This window comes from Heptranchias perlo, chromosome 13, assembly GCF_035084215.1.
Source record: "Heptranchias perlo isolate sHepPer1 chromosome 13, sHepPer1.hap1, whole genome shotgun sequence".
NCBI classification, from domain to species: Eukaryota; Metazoa; Chordata; class Chondrichthyes; order Hexanchiformes; family Hexanchidae; genus Heptranchias; species Heptranchias perlo.
In genome coordinates this window covers 12,003,502-12,020,774 of record NC_090337.1, presented here as the reverse complement: position 1 = coordinate 12,020,774, position 17,273 = coordinate 12,003,502, and the positions used below count along the sequence as shown (strand labels likewise).

Genomic DNA, 17,273 nt, shown 5'->3' with positions numbered 1-17,273 from the left:
CTCAACTAACTGGCTATTCTATAGGGTGGGGGATGTGGGTGGAGTTCTGCAAGTGCGCACTTTCCAGGAGGGGTCACTGGATAGTAGTCTAGAGTAGGAATCCTTGCTGATCTATATTTCCCCCTTTTCCAAGCTGAGAGGGTACTTGAGACTAAGGGGGTGATTTTAAACCCCAAGAATAGGTGGATTGGGAGCGGGTGGGAGTTGAAAATAGTTGTATTTTGGGTCGTGACCGCATCCTGGCTTTATTTCCGGGTTTAATGTTGGCACGTGAAAGTACAGGTTTCCCATTGGGAATGCAAATTTTGTGGTTGCAACCCAAAAAAACAACTGTTTTCAACTCCCACCCGCCCCCAACCCACCCGTTCTTGGGGTTTAAAACCACCCCCTAACTGTGGGACTTCCCACTGTGTCCTGGCCAACTCATTCAGCAGAGACTAAGGTTCAAACCTGGGACCCTTCTGGTCTGTATATTTCAGTGCTACACCACATGATGCACGTACCCATTGATCCTTTGGGGTTACAATCTTTAGAGTTATTTCAGTCATAATTGTGAAAATTCACGAGTGGTTCTTGTGGGCGTGGGCCACGTGAGGCATATCCCATGAAATGGCAGTGGAATTACAACTTGTAAGACAGCAACTGATGTCAACTGTCCCATTTTAATAATGTTGACAACTTTCCTGTTTAAGTGTGCATATGAAATCGTGCAGCCTCATTAAACAAACTTCTAATATTACAGGCATAATAAAAATTCAGATTCACAACTTAAGATTGAAATTTGTATTCCAATATTCACTTTTGCAGTGACAGTGCCTCAGAGATTTTGTATAGAATGGGATCTGAATGAGCCAATTGGACAAGTGTCGTGTATGTATGTGTCTCTCTGTCTATGTATATCTATCTATCTATCTATCTATCTATCTATCTACATATATACACACACATTATAAAAGACTACTTTGGTGGATTAATTGTTTTATAACTGTCAATAAATTCTAATGAACTGATTAGCGTAACCGAAGAAGAACTCTTTCTCCTGTGTTAGATCTAGGATAGCTGTAGTGTGCTGCAAGACTATGATGCATTGTGGAATTCAGATGATGTCATAAACCATGAGAATAAAGGTCAAATTTTTTAAGAGCATCACTCTTTTTCACCTGAAGGGTAATGAGAGCTGTGGAGGAGGCTGCCAGTGAAGTAGAGTACATAAGTGGGTTCAAAAAGCAATTGGATGTGTTTCTGGAGAGCGGAACGAAAAGGTGGCTAGATAGGACTGATCCGTTGAAAAGACGTTTTTGTTTGGGGGCCGAATTCCTTTTTGTTGTTGAGCCTCAGTTTTCGAAATAGATCTTTATGTATTTGTTGTCCCGTGTAATGCACAAAGAAAGTTTTTAGATGGCTTTATTGGACGTTTTTGTTGAGGATAAATTTCAGATGTGGGGTTGGTTATTGAGCATGGAGCTGAGTGTTAGCTCAAACAGAGATTCCAAAATGTGATAACTGAAATGATGCGATGCCAGATGATTCCTCTGAGTATTAGTTTTATTTCAGCTTGATGGAAAATGCAGTACCTGTATTGTATTCTGGAAAAATAACTCTCCCTTCAGCCTGATTATTGTTGTAGCATGACTTCACTGTGGTGTGCATCAATCTTCAAGCTCTTGATAGCCTAAAGCTGTCCATTCTCTTGTCTTTCTCTGCCCCCCCCCCCCCCAATCCAACCTGTTTTACAAAGAACTCTTGTGCTGTTAATAGGGTTTTTGTGCCGAATATACCCCAGTTGTACAAAAATGGATGTTCCAGCACAGTGCAGGCAGTTTTGCAATCTGATTTAGCTCTTCTGCCTCTGCTAATACTGCTTAAGTGGTGGATTACTCCTGTGCTGGTTGTAAAATAACTCCAGCCAGAGTGGGGCAGTGCCTCAAAACAGAATGGGTTCTGAAATCACAGCAGTGTGAAACTGCTCCATCTCTTGTTGGTGTGAGTCTGACACTGTTACCCCTCTCCTCCGGAGTGCCAATGTGTACATGTTTGCATGTCATCTGTACCTGCTTGTGCAGACGCAATGTGCCCTGAATTTTGGAGCGATTCAGTGTATGAATAAGTATATACCCCTGGTGACACGAGTGGGATAGGTTTGTTTTAAGGTGCCTCATTTGCAGTGCTGACCTTAATATGACAAAGGCATTGAAATCTATCCCAAAGGAGGTTCCAATGGGCCACTTTCTTTCTTCATTACAGTGCTGGTCATAATGTTTCCCTGACCATTAAATATAACTAATATCTAACCTTGTAGAGAAAATAACGGACTCTTGGATGTAATTACAAGGCAGTAATGTCAGCAAGTGGCTTGGCTGACAATGTAAACTGTGTGTGTGGTGTGTGCGGTAGATTTGCATCTTCACCACCTGGGTGGTATACTGGTTGAGAAGATTGCCCGCCTGTTATACAATGGAAATGAAAATCAGATGTGGTTCTATAATGGGCAGGCGATCCACTCTGCCTGTTTAACGCCCAAGTCGTGCAGTTGATAATCACGTCCCTAAACCTTTATAAATCACTGGTTAGGCCATCATCTGGAGTATTGTATCCAATTCTGGGCACCATACTTTAGGAAGGATGTAGAGGCCTTGGAGAGGGTGCAGAGGAGATTTACCAGAATGGTACCAGGGATGAGGAACTTCAGCTATGTGGAGAAGCTGGGGTTGTTCTCCTTGGAGCAGAGAAGGTTAAGGGGAGATTTAATAGAAGTGTTCAAAATTCTGAGGGGTTTTGATAGAGTAAATAAGGACAAACTGTTTCCATTGGCAGGAGGGTCGGTAGCCAGAGGACACAGATTTAATTGTCAAAAGAACCAGAGGGGAGATGAAGAGAAATTGTTTTGTGCAACGAGTTGTTATGATCTGGAATGCACTGCCTGAAAGAGTGGTGGAAGCAGATTCAATAGTAACTTTCAAAAGGGAATTGGATATATACTTGAAGAGGAAAAAAATTACAGGACTATGGGGAAAGAGCAAGGGACTGGGACTAATTGGATAGCTCTTTCTAAGAGCTGGCACAGGCATGATGGGCCGAATTGCCGCCGCCTCCTGTGCTATATGGTTCTATGTGAACCTCGCCATTCTGTGACAGTCACACCTGCAATGATACACTTCTACCACTAGGTGGAGCTTCAGAAGCAACAGATCCCCATACTTGCATTACAGCATCACCAACGCACTCTGAGGGAAATTCACTGTTATCCTGCATTCCGCTGTATACTTTGAGTCTTTTCTGTTGCTAACAAGTATAGGCGACAATCATTGTGCTCTGTGATATTAATGAAAAAAGTATTCCTGATTGTGATTACCTTAGGTTTATAATTAAGTAATAATGGACCAATTACAGGAAACCATACAGTCTGTATCATGTTGCACAATACAACAACAACTTGCATTCATATAGCAACTTTAACATACAAAAAAAGGGGGGGGGGGGTGGAAAATGGGCACCGAGCCAAAGGAGGAGATCTTGGGGTTGCCCGAAAACTTTGTTAAGGTGGAGGGGTTTAAGGAGGGAATTCCAGAACGTGAGGCCAAGGTGGTTGAAGGTGAGGCCACCAGTGGAAGAGGGGAATGCATAAGAGGCCAGAGTCTGAGGAGCAGACAGTTCTAAGTAGCATATAGTGAAATGTAATCGCAACTGTCACTAACTGGGTTTAGTCATCTTGTAAATTGAGTGGTTGCTTATTTTTCAGATTTAATATCATTTAGTTTATATCTAACAAGAATTATACTGGGCTGTGTAACAGTTTCATTGTGGGATTCAGTCCTGTGTAAATTTTTTGCATGTTAAACATGATAAATACTGGAAAGGGTTGAGGGTGGAGTTACTGACACTTTCACTGCCTAAATTTAACCCACTTCTGAGGATACTCATTTGATAAGTAGAGCATCATACATGTTTTGGAGATCATTTCTCCTATTGGGCCTGTGCCATTTGTGCTGCATGTACTTCTGAGTGACCTATTGACCATCTCTGATGCCATCAGTGCCCCTTCACGATGGACCAGTAGGAGGTGCATTTGGAGTGAGCAATATTAAACAGTGTCCGTCTATTATATTTTCCCTACCTTGAGAGAGAAGATCTCACACATTTCCTGTGCTGCTTCGTCCAGTTTGAAAAGCTGTAAAACGCACCTGGCTGAAGCAGGTGAGTTTGGCGGGCCTGCTCTTGTGTGAAGTACATAGGCATAGCACACAGATAAAGCTCTATGCAAATCCATGATTGTGGAAGCTGCTCTGATTGTTCAAGTGGTCATTATGGAATTATTGGTGTCAGCCATGGCTCAGCAGCACTCTTGCCTCTCATTCAGAAGGTTGTGGGTTCAAGCCCTTCCCCAAAGACTTGAACACATAATCCAGGCTGACACTTATGTGCAGTACGGAGGGAGTGCTGCACTGTCAGAGGTGCCGTCTTTCAGATGAGATGCTAAACTGAGGCCCCTTCTGCTCTCTCAGGTGAACATAAAAGATCCCATGGCACTATTTTGAAGGCGAGCAGGGGAGTTCTCCCCTGTGTCCTGGCCAATATTTATCCCTGAACCAACATCACTAAATTAGATTATCTGGTCATTATCTCATTGCTGTTTGTGGGACCTTGCTGTGCGCAAATTGGCTGCCACGTTTCCTACATTACAACAGTGACTACACTTCTGAAGTAACTCATAGGCTGTAAAGAGCTTTGGGACGTCTTAAGGTCGTGAAAGATGGTATATAAATGCAAGTCTTTCTTTTATTGGCAGAAGATAACATGTTACTGCACAATGAATTGAATCAATTTTGGAAGATAAGGTAGTGTATTTGCTCTGTTGTGAGCAATTTACAAACCAGTAGGCAGTCATTTATTTTTAGTATCAAATTCTCACTGCCTCACTCCCTCTCTAGCTGTCTGGAAATCTATATTTTTTTTAATAGATATATAAAACTAAGTCACAAAAGTTGTACTTCAGAGATTGAGCAAAGGAACAGCAGCGGCAACAGAACGACCCCCTACAGGATAGTGTGCCACAACAGTATGTATTAATGGTAATAATTATTACTGATGTGGGCACAAACCAATCTGAGAAAATAATTTCATGAATACTGATGCTGACAGAGTGTGCTAAATGTTGGTGAGTAAAAGAGATTGGCTTATTTCTCTTCAGTACTGCATGTTTTGAGACCTCTTGTGTTATTTTTCCCATGTGGCTTTTGGAATGCAATGTAGTTGTTACAAACTGGCTACATTGAATCCCTTTACAAACAAATTGCTGACTTTCTCCAGTTTCCATGTCACAACAACAACAACAACAACAACATGCATTTATGTAGTGCCTTTAACATTGGAAAATGTCCCAAGGTGCTTCACAGGATTGTAATCAGACACACATTGACACTGAGGCAAAGGAGGAGATATTAGGAGGGGTGACTATAAAAGCATGGTCAAAGAGGTAGATTTTTAAGGAGGGTTTTAAAGCAGGCGAGAGAAGTGGAGAGGTTTAGGGATGGAATTCTAGAGCTTTAGGGTCTATATGGCTGAAGACACGGCCACCAGTGGTGGGGTGAAGGGAGTGGGGGATGCACAAGAGGCCAAAGTTGGAGGAACATAGGGCTGGAGGAGGTTACGGAGATAGGGAGGGGGCGAGGCCATCGAGGGATTTGAACATGAGGATGAGAATTTTAAAATCAAGACATTGGTGAACCGGGAGGCAATGTAGGCCAGTGAGCACAGGGGTGATGGATGAACGAGACTTGGTGCTATTGTGAGGAAGGCTGAACAAAATGTAATGTAACTCCGAGTTGACTAAAGCATATTTTAAAACAAAGGTTTTAAATGAAATTTCCAGAGCATTCCATGTACATGAATTAGTTTTTGGAGTGCAGTGCCATTTGTAATGTAAGCAAGCAAACAAACAGCCAACTTGTGCATAGCAAGATCCTATAAACAGCAGTGAGATGAAAAACTAGTTGATCTATTTTGGTGGTGGTGATTGAGGGAGGAATGTTGTCTGGGAGGTGGGGGAAACTTCCCGATCTTTAAGTGGTGCCACAAAATCTTTAATATCCGTCTGAATCACCTAGCATGGAAATTAGTACAATGAGTTTATAAATTAAAGTAGTTTGTCAGGTTTTTATGCTTTTTAAAAAAATGTCACATCAAGCAATTCTGGTAGAGAATGCTTTGCTGTTACTCAGTGGAAATGGGAATATCATTTATTTATTCAATGCTAAATATTTTGATTGTTTGTTTATATAAATGAGTGTTTCATAGAATCACAGAAATCACAGCACAGAGGAGGTAGAACGGCACGTTGCACCAGTGCTAGCTTATCAACTGGAGCTATCTACTGTAATCGGAGAGCTTTCCGATCAGATCTGGAGTCAGGCAGGGCTGTCCTTTCTCTGCAGTCTTGTTCGTGTGTTGTATCGAGCCGTTTGCTGCATCTATCAGGAAGGACGCAGGTATTGGGGGTGACGATCCCAGGTAGCGGAGGCTCTCTGGTTAAGGCCTCCCTGTACGTGGACAACATCACCATCTTCTGCCCCGACCAGCGGTTGGTTCACAGACTAATGGACATCTGCGACCAGTTCGAGCTGGCCTCGGGCCATAGTGAACCGCAGTAAGAGCAAGGCCATGTTCTTTGGCAGGTGGGAGACCGGATCCTTTGTTCCCTTCACCGTCAGGTACAACTACCTGAAGGTGCTGGGAATCTGGTTTGGGGGGGCCCCAGGCCTGCACCAAGAATTTGGAGGAGCGGATCGCCAGGGCCAAACAGAAGCTTGGTATGCGGGAGGGGGCACTCCCTCTCCATGGTCGGCAGGAACCTGGTGATAAGGTGTGAGGTGCTCGCGGTGTTGCTCTACGTGGCCAATGTCTGGCCCAATCCCCGCTGCTCCGCCGTCTCTGTCACCCGAGCTATCTTCCATTTTGTCTGGCGGTCCAAGGTAGAGTGCACCTGCGGGGACATCACGTTCAAGCCCCCAGACAAAGTAGGGGAAGGGCATCCCCAATGCCACTCTGATCCTGATAGCCACCTTTGTGTGTGGCTGCCTCAGGATGTGCGTAGAGCCCCAGTATGCAAACACCAAGTGTCACTACGTACTGAGTTTCTATCTGTCCACCGCACTGAAGACTGGGTCTGGCCATGCTGGCTGAGCAGACGCAGGACGTCCCGTCCAGCTGGACCGCCACTCCCCCCTCCCCCAACCTGTCTCAGGTAGAGAAGTTCCTGAGAAGGAACCCCTTCCACCACAAGGCACCAGACACTGGCCGACACAGAATGTTCTGGGGTCCTGCACGGAAAGGAGAGGGTGGATCCGATTGGGCAGTTCCCCGACCAGATGTTCGATGCCATTTGGCAGAACATCTCGTTGCCGGAACTGACCAACAGGCACCAGGATGTAGCTTGGATGGTGGTGAGAAAGGCCCTTCCAGTGCAGTCTTTCCAAAGCACATGGAATCTCAGCACTGCAAGCTGCCCTCGAGGCTCCTGGAGAGAGATGCAACGGTATCTGTCCCGGTTTGTCCCCAACAGCTCGGTAACGTAGGACGCTGTGCTCTAGGGGCTGTTCCCCGAGACGCACACAAAGACAGATATCAACTGCTGCTGAAAGACCATTAACTCGGTGAAGGAGGCTCTTTGGTCCTCTCGAAACCTGCTGGTCTTCCAGCTGAAGGAGCTGTCCACGACCGAGTGTTGCCGACTGGCACACTGCTAGGTCCAGGAATACGTGCTGCGGGACGCACTGAAGCGAGGTGCGGCCTATGCAAAGGCTCTATGAAAAGGCCACCACACTTTGTATTGTACAAAATGTATTAGAAGATATTTACTGAGTTTTGAATTGTAATGACAGGATCGGAGTGTGTACGATCCGTATTGTTTTGAATTGTAATTGCGTATTTACATTGAATTGTGTGTATCCTTAAATTTTATGAAATAACGTTTATTTTGAAATAAAAAAAAATCTACTCTATTCCTCTCTCCCAGCCTTTTCCCTGTTTTTTTTATATATTGTGGTTGCCCTCCTTAGAGCAGAAAAGTATTGTGGATGCTCAGCTGTTGAGTACGTTCAAGACTGAGAGCGATGGATTTTTGGACACTAAGGGAATCAAGGGATAGGGCGGGAAAGTGGAGTTGAGGTCGAAGATCAGCCATGATCTTATTGAATGGCAGAGCAGGCTCGAGGGGCAATATGGCCTACTCCTGCTCCTATTTCTTGTGTTAAAGGGAGATTTAATACAGGGGTGTTCAAAGTCATGAAGGGTTTTGATCGAGTAAATAAGGAGAAACTGTTTCCAATGGCAGAGGGTCAGTAACCAGAGGACACAGATTTAAGGTAATTGGCAAAAGAACCAGAGGCAAGATGAGGAGTTATTGTGATCTGGAATACAATGCCCGAAAGGGTGGTGGAAGCAGATTCAGTAGTAACTTTCAAAAGGGAATTGGATAAATACTTGAAAAGGAGAAATTTGCAGGGCTATGGGGAAAGAGCAGGGGAATGGGACTAATTGGTTAGCTCTTTCAAAGAGCCTGCACAAGCACGATGGGCTGAATGACCTCCTTTCTGTGCTGTATCATTCTATAGTCTTCATTTTCAAATACTTATCTATTTCTCTTTCAAATGATGTTGTAGCCTCTGCCTTAGTAACCATTTGAGGTAGAGCATTCAATGTTTTATTCTGTGGCTTAAAAAAAAATTGCAGTTATAGTACGGTTGAAAATGTGGGGATATGCAAATTGGTTTCAAACTTGCTCAGATTGAAATTGCTTATTAGGTTGAAGCAATGAAGTATTTTAGGGTGGCCATAAGTGGCCTTATATTGACATGGGGAAGAACAGTTCTTTTCATATTTCACACCAAAAGTGGTGGAACATCAAAACATTACTCAGCTTGGCTCAGTTGGAAGCACCTTTTGCTTTTAGAATCATAGAAAGGTTACAGCCTGGATGGAGGCCGTTCGGCCCATCGAGTCCGTGCCGGCTCAACGCAAGAGCAATCCAGCTAGTCCCACTCCCCCGCCCTTTCCTCGTAGCCCTGTAAATTTTTTCCTTTTAAGTACTTATCCAGTTCTCTTTTGAAGGCCATGATTGAATCTGCCTCCACCACTCTCTCAGGCAGTGCATTCCAGGTCCTAACCACTCGCTGTGTAAAACAAAAAGTTTTTCATCATGTCACCTTTGGTTCTTTTGCCAATCACCTTAAATCTATGTCCTCTGGTTCTTGACCCTTTCACCAATGGGAACAGTTTCTCTCTACCTATTCTGTCTAGACCCTTCATGATTTTGAATACCTCTATCAAATCTCCTCGCAACCGTCTCTGTTCCAAGGAGAACAACCCCAGCTTCTCCAGTCTATCCATGTAACTAAAGTCCCTCATCCCTGGAATCTTTCTAGTAAATCTCTTTTGCACCCTTTCTGAGGCCTTCATATCTTTCCTAAAGTGTGGTGCCCAGAACTGGACACAATACTCCAGTTGTGGCTGAACCAGTGTTTTATAAAGATTCATCATGACTTCCATACTTTTGTACTCTATGCCTCTATTTATAAAGCCCAGGATCCTGTATGCTTTTTTTAACCACTTTCTCAACCTGCCCTGCCACCTTCAACGATTTGTGCACCTGTACCCCTTTTAGAGTTGTGCCCTCTAGTTTATATTGCCTCTCCTCGTTCTTCTTACCGAAATGTATCACTTTGCATTTTTCTGCGTTAAATTTCATCTGCCACGTGTCTGCCCATGCCACCAGCTTGTCTATATCCTCTTGAAGTCTATCACTGTCCTCCTCACTGTTTACTACCCTTCCAAGTTTTGTGTCATCCATCTGCAAATTTTGAAATTGTGCCCTGTACACCCAAGTCCAAGTAATCATTATATAATCAAGAACGTTGTAGGTTGTCGCCCCATTACGTAGGAGCATACGAACAGGAGTAGGCCATTCAGGCCCTCGAGCCTGTTCCGCCATTCAGTTATGTCATGGCTGATCTATACTGCAACTCCATTGTCCATCTTTGCTCCATATCCCTTAATATTCTTACCTAACAAATCTATCAATCTCAATTTTGAAATTCAATTGACCCCCAGCCTTAACAGCTTTTTGGGGAGAGAGTTTCAGATTTCCACTACCCTTTGTGTGAAAAATGTTTCCTGATATCACTCTTGAATGGCCTAGCTCTAATTTTAAGGTTATGCTCCCTTGTTCTGGACTCCCTCACCAGAGGAAATAGTTTCTCTCTGTCTACTCTATCTAATCCTTTAATTGTCTTAAACACATCAATTAGATCACCCCTTAATCTTCTATATTCAAAGCAATACAAGCCTAGATTATGCAATCTGTCCTCCCTAATTTAACCCCTTTTAGCCCTGGTATCATTCTGGTGAATCTGCACTGCACTCCCTCCAAGGCCAGCATATCCTTCCTGAGCTGCGGTGCCCGGAACTGAACACAGTACTTCGGATGTCATCTAACCAGAGCTTTATACAACTGAAGCATAACTTCCACTCCTTTGTATTCCAGCCCCCTTGAGATGAAGGCTAACATTCCATTAGCATTTTTAATTTTTTTTGTACCTGACCACTAGCTTTTAGTGATTGGTGTACATGGAATCCCTAAATCTCTCTGCTCCTCCACAGTTCCTATCTTCTCACCATTTAGAAAATACTCTGATCTATCTTTCTTGGGTCCAAAGTGGATGACCTCACACTGCCCCACGTTGAGCCCCACTACACATTTGAGCACATAATCTAAACTCATATTTCAATGCAGTAATGAGGGAGTGCTGCAATCTGGTGGGGAGGAGGAGGAGGAGGAGGAGGAGGAGGCGGGCGTGGTGGGGGGGGGGCGGGGTTAGTTGCTGTCTTTGGGATGAGATGCTAAACCGATGCTCTATCTGCCAGCTCGTGTGGACGTGAAAGATTTTACGGTGCAACTCGAAAAACAGCAGGGAGTTCTTGCCACCAAAAAAAACCCCTCAATTATCTGGACATTCATTCACCTGCTGTATATTTGTGGGATCTTGCTGTGCATACATTGCCATAACAATAGGAACTGCACTACAAACGAATCGGATTGTAAAATGCTTTGGGATTTGGTATGGTGCTATATAAATTCAAGTCCTTTCTTCATTTGGAGCTTTCTTTGTTGCATGCTGTTGTAGAGAACAGCAGATAAAACTGAGGTGTACACTATCAAGTGCAAATAGGAGCAGAAGCCATTAAGAAAAGTTATCCGCTCTTTGGGCCCTGACTGGGTGGAGACCTGAGGGAAAGTTGCTATTTTCCAAATTCAAACATCTACTGTGTTTCTTCTAATGTACTCTGGGAGTGTCTGAATTTAAACAAGTCCACTGCATTCTTCTTGATCTATGACTTTTTTCATAAGCTTATTGTATATAAAAATGATTATCTGAGAGACAAAGGGTAGAAGTTCTTGAGAAACATAAACTTCGGCTTTTCAGGAAAATACCGGAGTTTTATTTTGAAATGCATGGAATACTTGAACTGCACTCTGACCATTTGAAATAAATGTTTTTGTTTGTTTCTATAAGGTTTTAAAATGTATTCAATATGTGTAACCTGTATGTTCTTTCAATTATAATTATTGATAGTTGAGGAATACCTTGCTGTGGAAAGATAATGGATACTGATGTATGAAATTTGCACACCACAAAAGTGTTTTATTCCCAAAGTAACGTTCACTTTATTCCCAAATTAACCTGCATTTATTTTTTTTCGATCTTTCTAGCTTTGCTCCAATTCACTCGAGGCTAGTACTTCCCACTTGATTATGGCTCAGTAGGTGCGGGCACTCCTCCATTAGCACTATCACCACAACAACTTGCTTTTATATAGTGCCTTTAACATAGAAAAAAACCCCAGGGTGTTGTCAGACAAAAATGGATGCTGAGCCAAAGGAGAAGATATTATGAGAGGTGACCACAAGCTTGGTCAAAGAGGTGGGTTTTAAGGACCTCACCCAATTGGCCATTCCTCATGTGTGAGCCGAGATTGTCAGTGTTGAGTGGCTGTTGGACTGTGGAGGGCATCACATACAAGCCCAGTTCTTTTCTTACTCTATGTCCAAATGTGTACTTCCAGCCAAGGGGTGACTTGGAGAGTAATCGGAAGCAGATACTCTTTCCCTAGCTTGGGGACACTGAGGCCAATAATGCACTCACCCCACCTGAAATTGGCTAACTCAAAATCAGCCTCTGGATCAAACCGGAGCTTGTCTAGTCTGTATGTTGTAATACTGTCTCAGGCAGTGCACTTACCCACTGAGCCTTTGGGTCACTAACCTGTGTTAGTTAAGGAATTAACCCCCCCCCTCCCCCGACCAACCCTGTTTGTGTGGGCAGATTAATTGGTTAAAATTAAACTGTCTTATTTTTGCCTCATTAATTTGGCATTCAAAGAATTGATTAAATTCAATTTCATCAAAAATTATTTCTTTAATGTTGATTTAACTGATTTTAAATGGAATAAAATAAACCAATGGTAATTAAATGAACATTGGTTTATTTTATTCCATTGGGATCACAAAGCAAAGAAAGATGTTCTTTTTGAAATTAAGTCTCAACCAATACTGAGTTGGTTACAGTTGTTTCCCCCTCAGATCCAGACTTGTTTTGAGGTTTTGTTACAGTTTAAAAGGCTGTACTTTTAAAAGTAATTCACGGCTGTAAAGCATTTTTGCAATGTCCTGAGACTGGGCACTGCATTTTCCTACTGAGTTATTGGGACAGTCCTGGAAGTTTTTAGTTAAGAAACTAAGATTTGGGAAGCTCTGTATCTCAGAAGTTGTGTGCATCTGGTGATCAGTACTTGACTTGGAAAGAATCTAAAAGAGGCTGCCTTTCTGGTTCTACTCTACCAGCTTTAAATGGTGAGAGTCCTGTTACTGATTGTGTGACTTGGTCTGTTTCTTGTCCTCATATGACTTTTTTTTATTTGTTCATGGGATGTGGGTGTCGCTGGCAAGGCCAGCATTTATTGCCCATCCCTAATTGCCCTTGAGAAGGTGGTGGTAAGCTGTCTTCTTGAACCGCTGCAGTCCGTGTGGTGAAGGTTCTCCCACAGTGCTGTTAGGTAGGGAGTTCCAGGATTTTGACCCAGCGACGATGAAAGAACGGCGACTTGGTGATGGGGAAATCCAACTGAGTTGTGTGGTGACTATAAGCGGCCTTGAAAGATGCCTGGAATGCTCATCAAACCAGGAATAGCACGTTTAATTCTATAAATAAGAATGAAAGTTTGTCTTGCCGCCACAGAATCACCTTCAGCCAGAAGTGCAGAGTGGCTGATCCATCTCGGCCTCCTCCCGATATCCCCACCATCACAGAAGCCAGTCTTCAGCCAATTTGATTCACTCCACGTGGTATCAAGAAATGGCTGAGTGCACTGGATAGAGCAAAGGCTTTGGGCCCTGACAACATCCCAGCTGTAGTACTGAAGTCTTGTACTCCAGAACTAGCTGCGCCTCTAGCCAAGCTGTTCCAGTACAACTACAACACTGGCATCTACCCAACAAAGTGGAAAATTGCCCAGGTGTGTCCTGTCCACAAAAAGAGGACAAATCCAATCTGGCCAATTACCCATCAGTCTACTCTCAATCATTAGCAAAGTGATGGAAGGTGTCGGCGACAGTGCTATCAAGTGGCACTTACTCACCAATAACCTGCTTACTGATGCTCAGTTTGGGTTCTGCCAGGACCACCTGGCTCCAGACCTCATTACAGCCTTGGTCCAAACATGGACAAAAGAGCTGAATTCCAAAGGTGAGGTGAGAGTGACTGCCCTTGACATCAAGGCAGCATTTGACCGAGTGTGATATCAAGGAACCCTAGTAAAATTGAAGTCAATGGGAATCAGGGGGAAAACTCTCCTGTGGCTGGAGTCACACCTAGCACAAAGGAAGATGGTAGTGGTTGTTGGAGGCCAATCATCTCAGCCCCAGGACATTGCTGCAGGAGTTCCTCAGGGCAGTGACCTAGGCCCAACCATCTTCAGCTGCTTCATCAATGACCTTCCCTCCATCATAAGGTCAGAAGTTGCGGTGTTCGCTGATGATCGCATAGTGTTCAATTCCATTCACCATCCCTCAATAATGAAGCTGTCCGTGCCCACATGCAGCATGACCTGGACAACATCCAGGCTTAGGCTGATAAGTGGCAAGTAACATTCGCGCAGGACACGTGCCAGGCAACGACCATCTCCAACAAGAGAGAATCTAACCACCTCCCCTTGACGTTCAACGACATTACCATCGCTGAATCCCCCACCATCAACATCCTGGGGGTCACCATTGACCAGAAACTTAACTGGACCAGCCACATAAATATTGTAGCTACAAGAGCTGGTCAGAGGCTGGGTATTCTGTGGCGAGTGACTCACCTCCTGACTCCCCAAAGCCTTTCCATCATCTACAAGGCACAAGTCATGAGTGTGATGGAATACTCTCCACTTGCCTGGATGAGTGCAACAACAACACTCAAGAAGCTCAACACCATCCAGGACAAAACAGCCCGTTTGATTGACACCCCATCCACCACCTTAAACATTCACTCCCTCCACCACCGGCGCACCGTGGCTGCGGTGTGTACCATCCACAAGATGCACCGCAGCAACTCGCCAAGGCTTCTTCGACAGCACCTCCCAAACCTGCGACCTCGAACACCTAGAAGGACAAGGGCAGCATGCACGTTCCCCTCCAAATCACACACCATCCTGACTTGGAAATATATTGCCGTTCCTACATCGTCGCTGGGTCAAAATCCTGGAACTCCCTACCTAACAGCACTGTGGGAGAAGCTTCATCACGGACTGCAGGGGTTCAAGAAGGCGGCACACCACCACCTTCTTGAGGGCAATTAGGGATGGGCAATAAATGCTGGCCTTGCCAGCGAGGCCCACATCCCTTGAATGAATGAATTAAAAAAAAAGTAGGATACCTCCAAAGCAGTTTACTGACTTTGACAGAGAAAAACTAAAATGATATGATTAGGGCAGATCATATCAAATTCCCAATTGTTCCCATCCAAGAATAATCTGGTGCTCGTGTGACTGGATTTCCTCATCCTTTTGGAGCAGTTGTTTACAGGTGTTGAGACTGACCTACAGTGTGGAGGGCAAACTTTGTATTGTCAATGGAAATCACCTTGGTGGGGTACATAATGAGTTATTTGGCTCCACGGAGACAACACTAACAATTTTAAGGTAGTAAAATGTCCTAAGGAGCTTCACAGAAGTGTCATCAGACAAAATTTGACACCAAGTCACATAGAGATATTAGGGTAGGTGACCGAAAGCTTGGATAAAGAGGTAGGTTTTAAGGAGCGACATAAAGAAAGAGAGAAGTGGAGAGGTTTAGGGAGGGAATTCCAGAGCTTGGGGACTAGGCAGCTGAAGGCTTGGCCGCCAATGGTGGAAATGAAAATCGGGAATGTGCAAGAGGCCAGATTTGGAGGAGTGCAGAGATCTCAATGGGTTGTAAGGCTGAATGACGGGGAAAGGATGCTGTAGTGATTGTACACCACTCATTGTAATAATAGACTTGTACAAAAGGTGATGTGTTTGGTGTTGCATAATGTATGTGCTGTTTTTAAAAACTGTTGTATTGTGAATTCTCAATGAAGTTCATATGTCTTCAGACTAATGAAAGAGCATGGTAGTTTATGCAACTCTAGGGAATGTCTTCTATCGATGATGGTTATTGTGCACTTGTGTTGAAGGGAATGTGCAGGGTAACCACTTCATCAAAAGAAGAGACTGAGTATCACCAGTTTTTATGTTGTAAGAAGCAATCAGCTCTCTGGTGCGTCATTGATGTACTGATGCAGGACCTTGTTCTACACTTACTTGAATTGCAAATTGCACTTGAATTTGACGGTGACTTGATGGTAGAAATGTATCTAACTTTGTCAAATGGACCTATTCTTTGCTGGGGATACAGTGATAACTCTACATTATATAGTGATGATTACCATGCTAGAACTTTAAAGGCATTGATATCATTAAATATGCGCTGGCTTCTTAGGCATGTTTGATTTGTTATTCAGATCAGTATAACCCACTAACAGATCTAGCAAGGCCCACAAAATTAAGGGCGTTGTATGGCAACAAAAGATATATAAGCGCAGCTTTGCAAATTCCACAATTAAAAATGGGACAGTGTGTGAAGAGCAAGTCTGTTGTGGCCCAACGATCTTCCTGTTGCACAGCGTGGATATTCCTGGGGTGTTCTGGAATTACGGGGCCAAGCTTAGTGTGTTGTGTAAATAACTATGCTGTATTAAAATTTTAGGAATAAACCTGACTGCATGAAGAGGTAACAAAAGATCCAGGTTCTTATTATGTGCAAGAATGCTGTAATTCAGCAGCTTTTTTCAAGGGGCCACAAAGACATGCTCTTTGGCACAGCTGGAATAGCATGGAATGCAATCATTGCTAAAGAAATGGATTGGTATATGTATAAAGGTGGTCTCCATATCCTTGACCATTGAACTCTTGGTCAGATGTGTCCTGGCTTAAGGCTGTAGACTGAGAGGTTAACCGTGCAATCATCAGTGTAGCATTCATCAGACTTGAGTTGGTTGAACTGACCCATTGTCTCTTGTTTTACAGGATGAGTTGACTGCAGTGAATGTAAAGCAGGGGTTTAATAATCAGCCTGCTTTCTCTGGAGATGAACATGGCTCAGCCAGGAACATCGTTATCAACCCAGCAAAGGTAAGGGATTCCTCTGTTCAAGTCAAATTGATCTGACAGCTGGCAAATCATTGCGGTAGTTGGAAGGATTGGGCTTAATGGTCCAAGCGGATTTTCTCACATCCATAACATTTAACCCGTTGCCTTTTACCAGTTCCCATCATACAGGCACCCCGTCAAAAAGAAGGTTTTGAGGACAGGATAAAGGTTTGTTTTATTATTGATGGAATCTTGGCACAGCTAATCACTGGATAAACACACTGAGTCTTTAGGCCTGTGTTTCGTAGTCGTGCTGTACTTGCTTGCTAACAGACAGTTTGGAGGAAATATTAAACGCATAAATGTGAAGAATTCTATGTCAGAGGCACTTAATGGGTTGTTGCTGCCTTGGGTGAATTTTCTTATGAATAATGTATATCGTAAATTCTGAACACTTTAAAGAAACATGAGAGAATAATTAAAGAAGCAAAACATTTTTTAGGTTCAAGTCACTATTGGATGATGTTGGAACTCATTTGCTGGTTGGGAGAGAGGAATTAATTTAAATC

General features: G+C 43.6%; 1 protein-coding gene across 6 annotated transcripts in view; it reads left to right on the top strand.

Moving 5' to 3' along the window:
- The window catches only part of LOC137331279 (mediator of RNA polymerase II transcription subunit 12-like protein), a 482,895-nt gene that overhangs the window by 7,661 nt on the left and 457,961 nt on the right, over nucleotides 1-17,273 (top strand). For all 6 annotated transcript variants that reach the window (XM_067994976.1, XM_067994975.1, XM_067994977.1 and 3 more), the window contains exon 3: nucleotides 16,642-16,746. In XM_067994976.1, coding sequence (XP_067851077.1) covers nucleotides 16,642-16,746 — 105 coding nt within the window. The remainder of the gene's footprint in view (nucleotides 1-16,641; nucleotides 16,747-17,273) is intronic.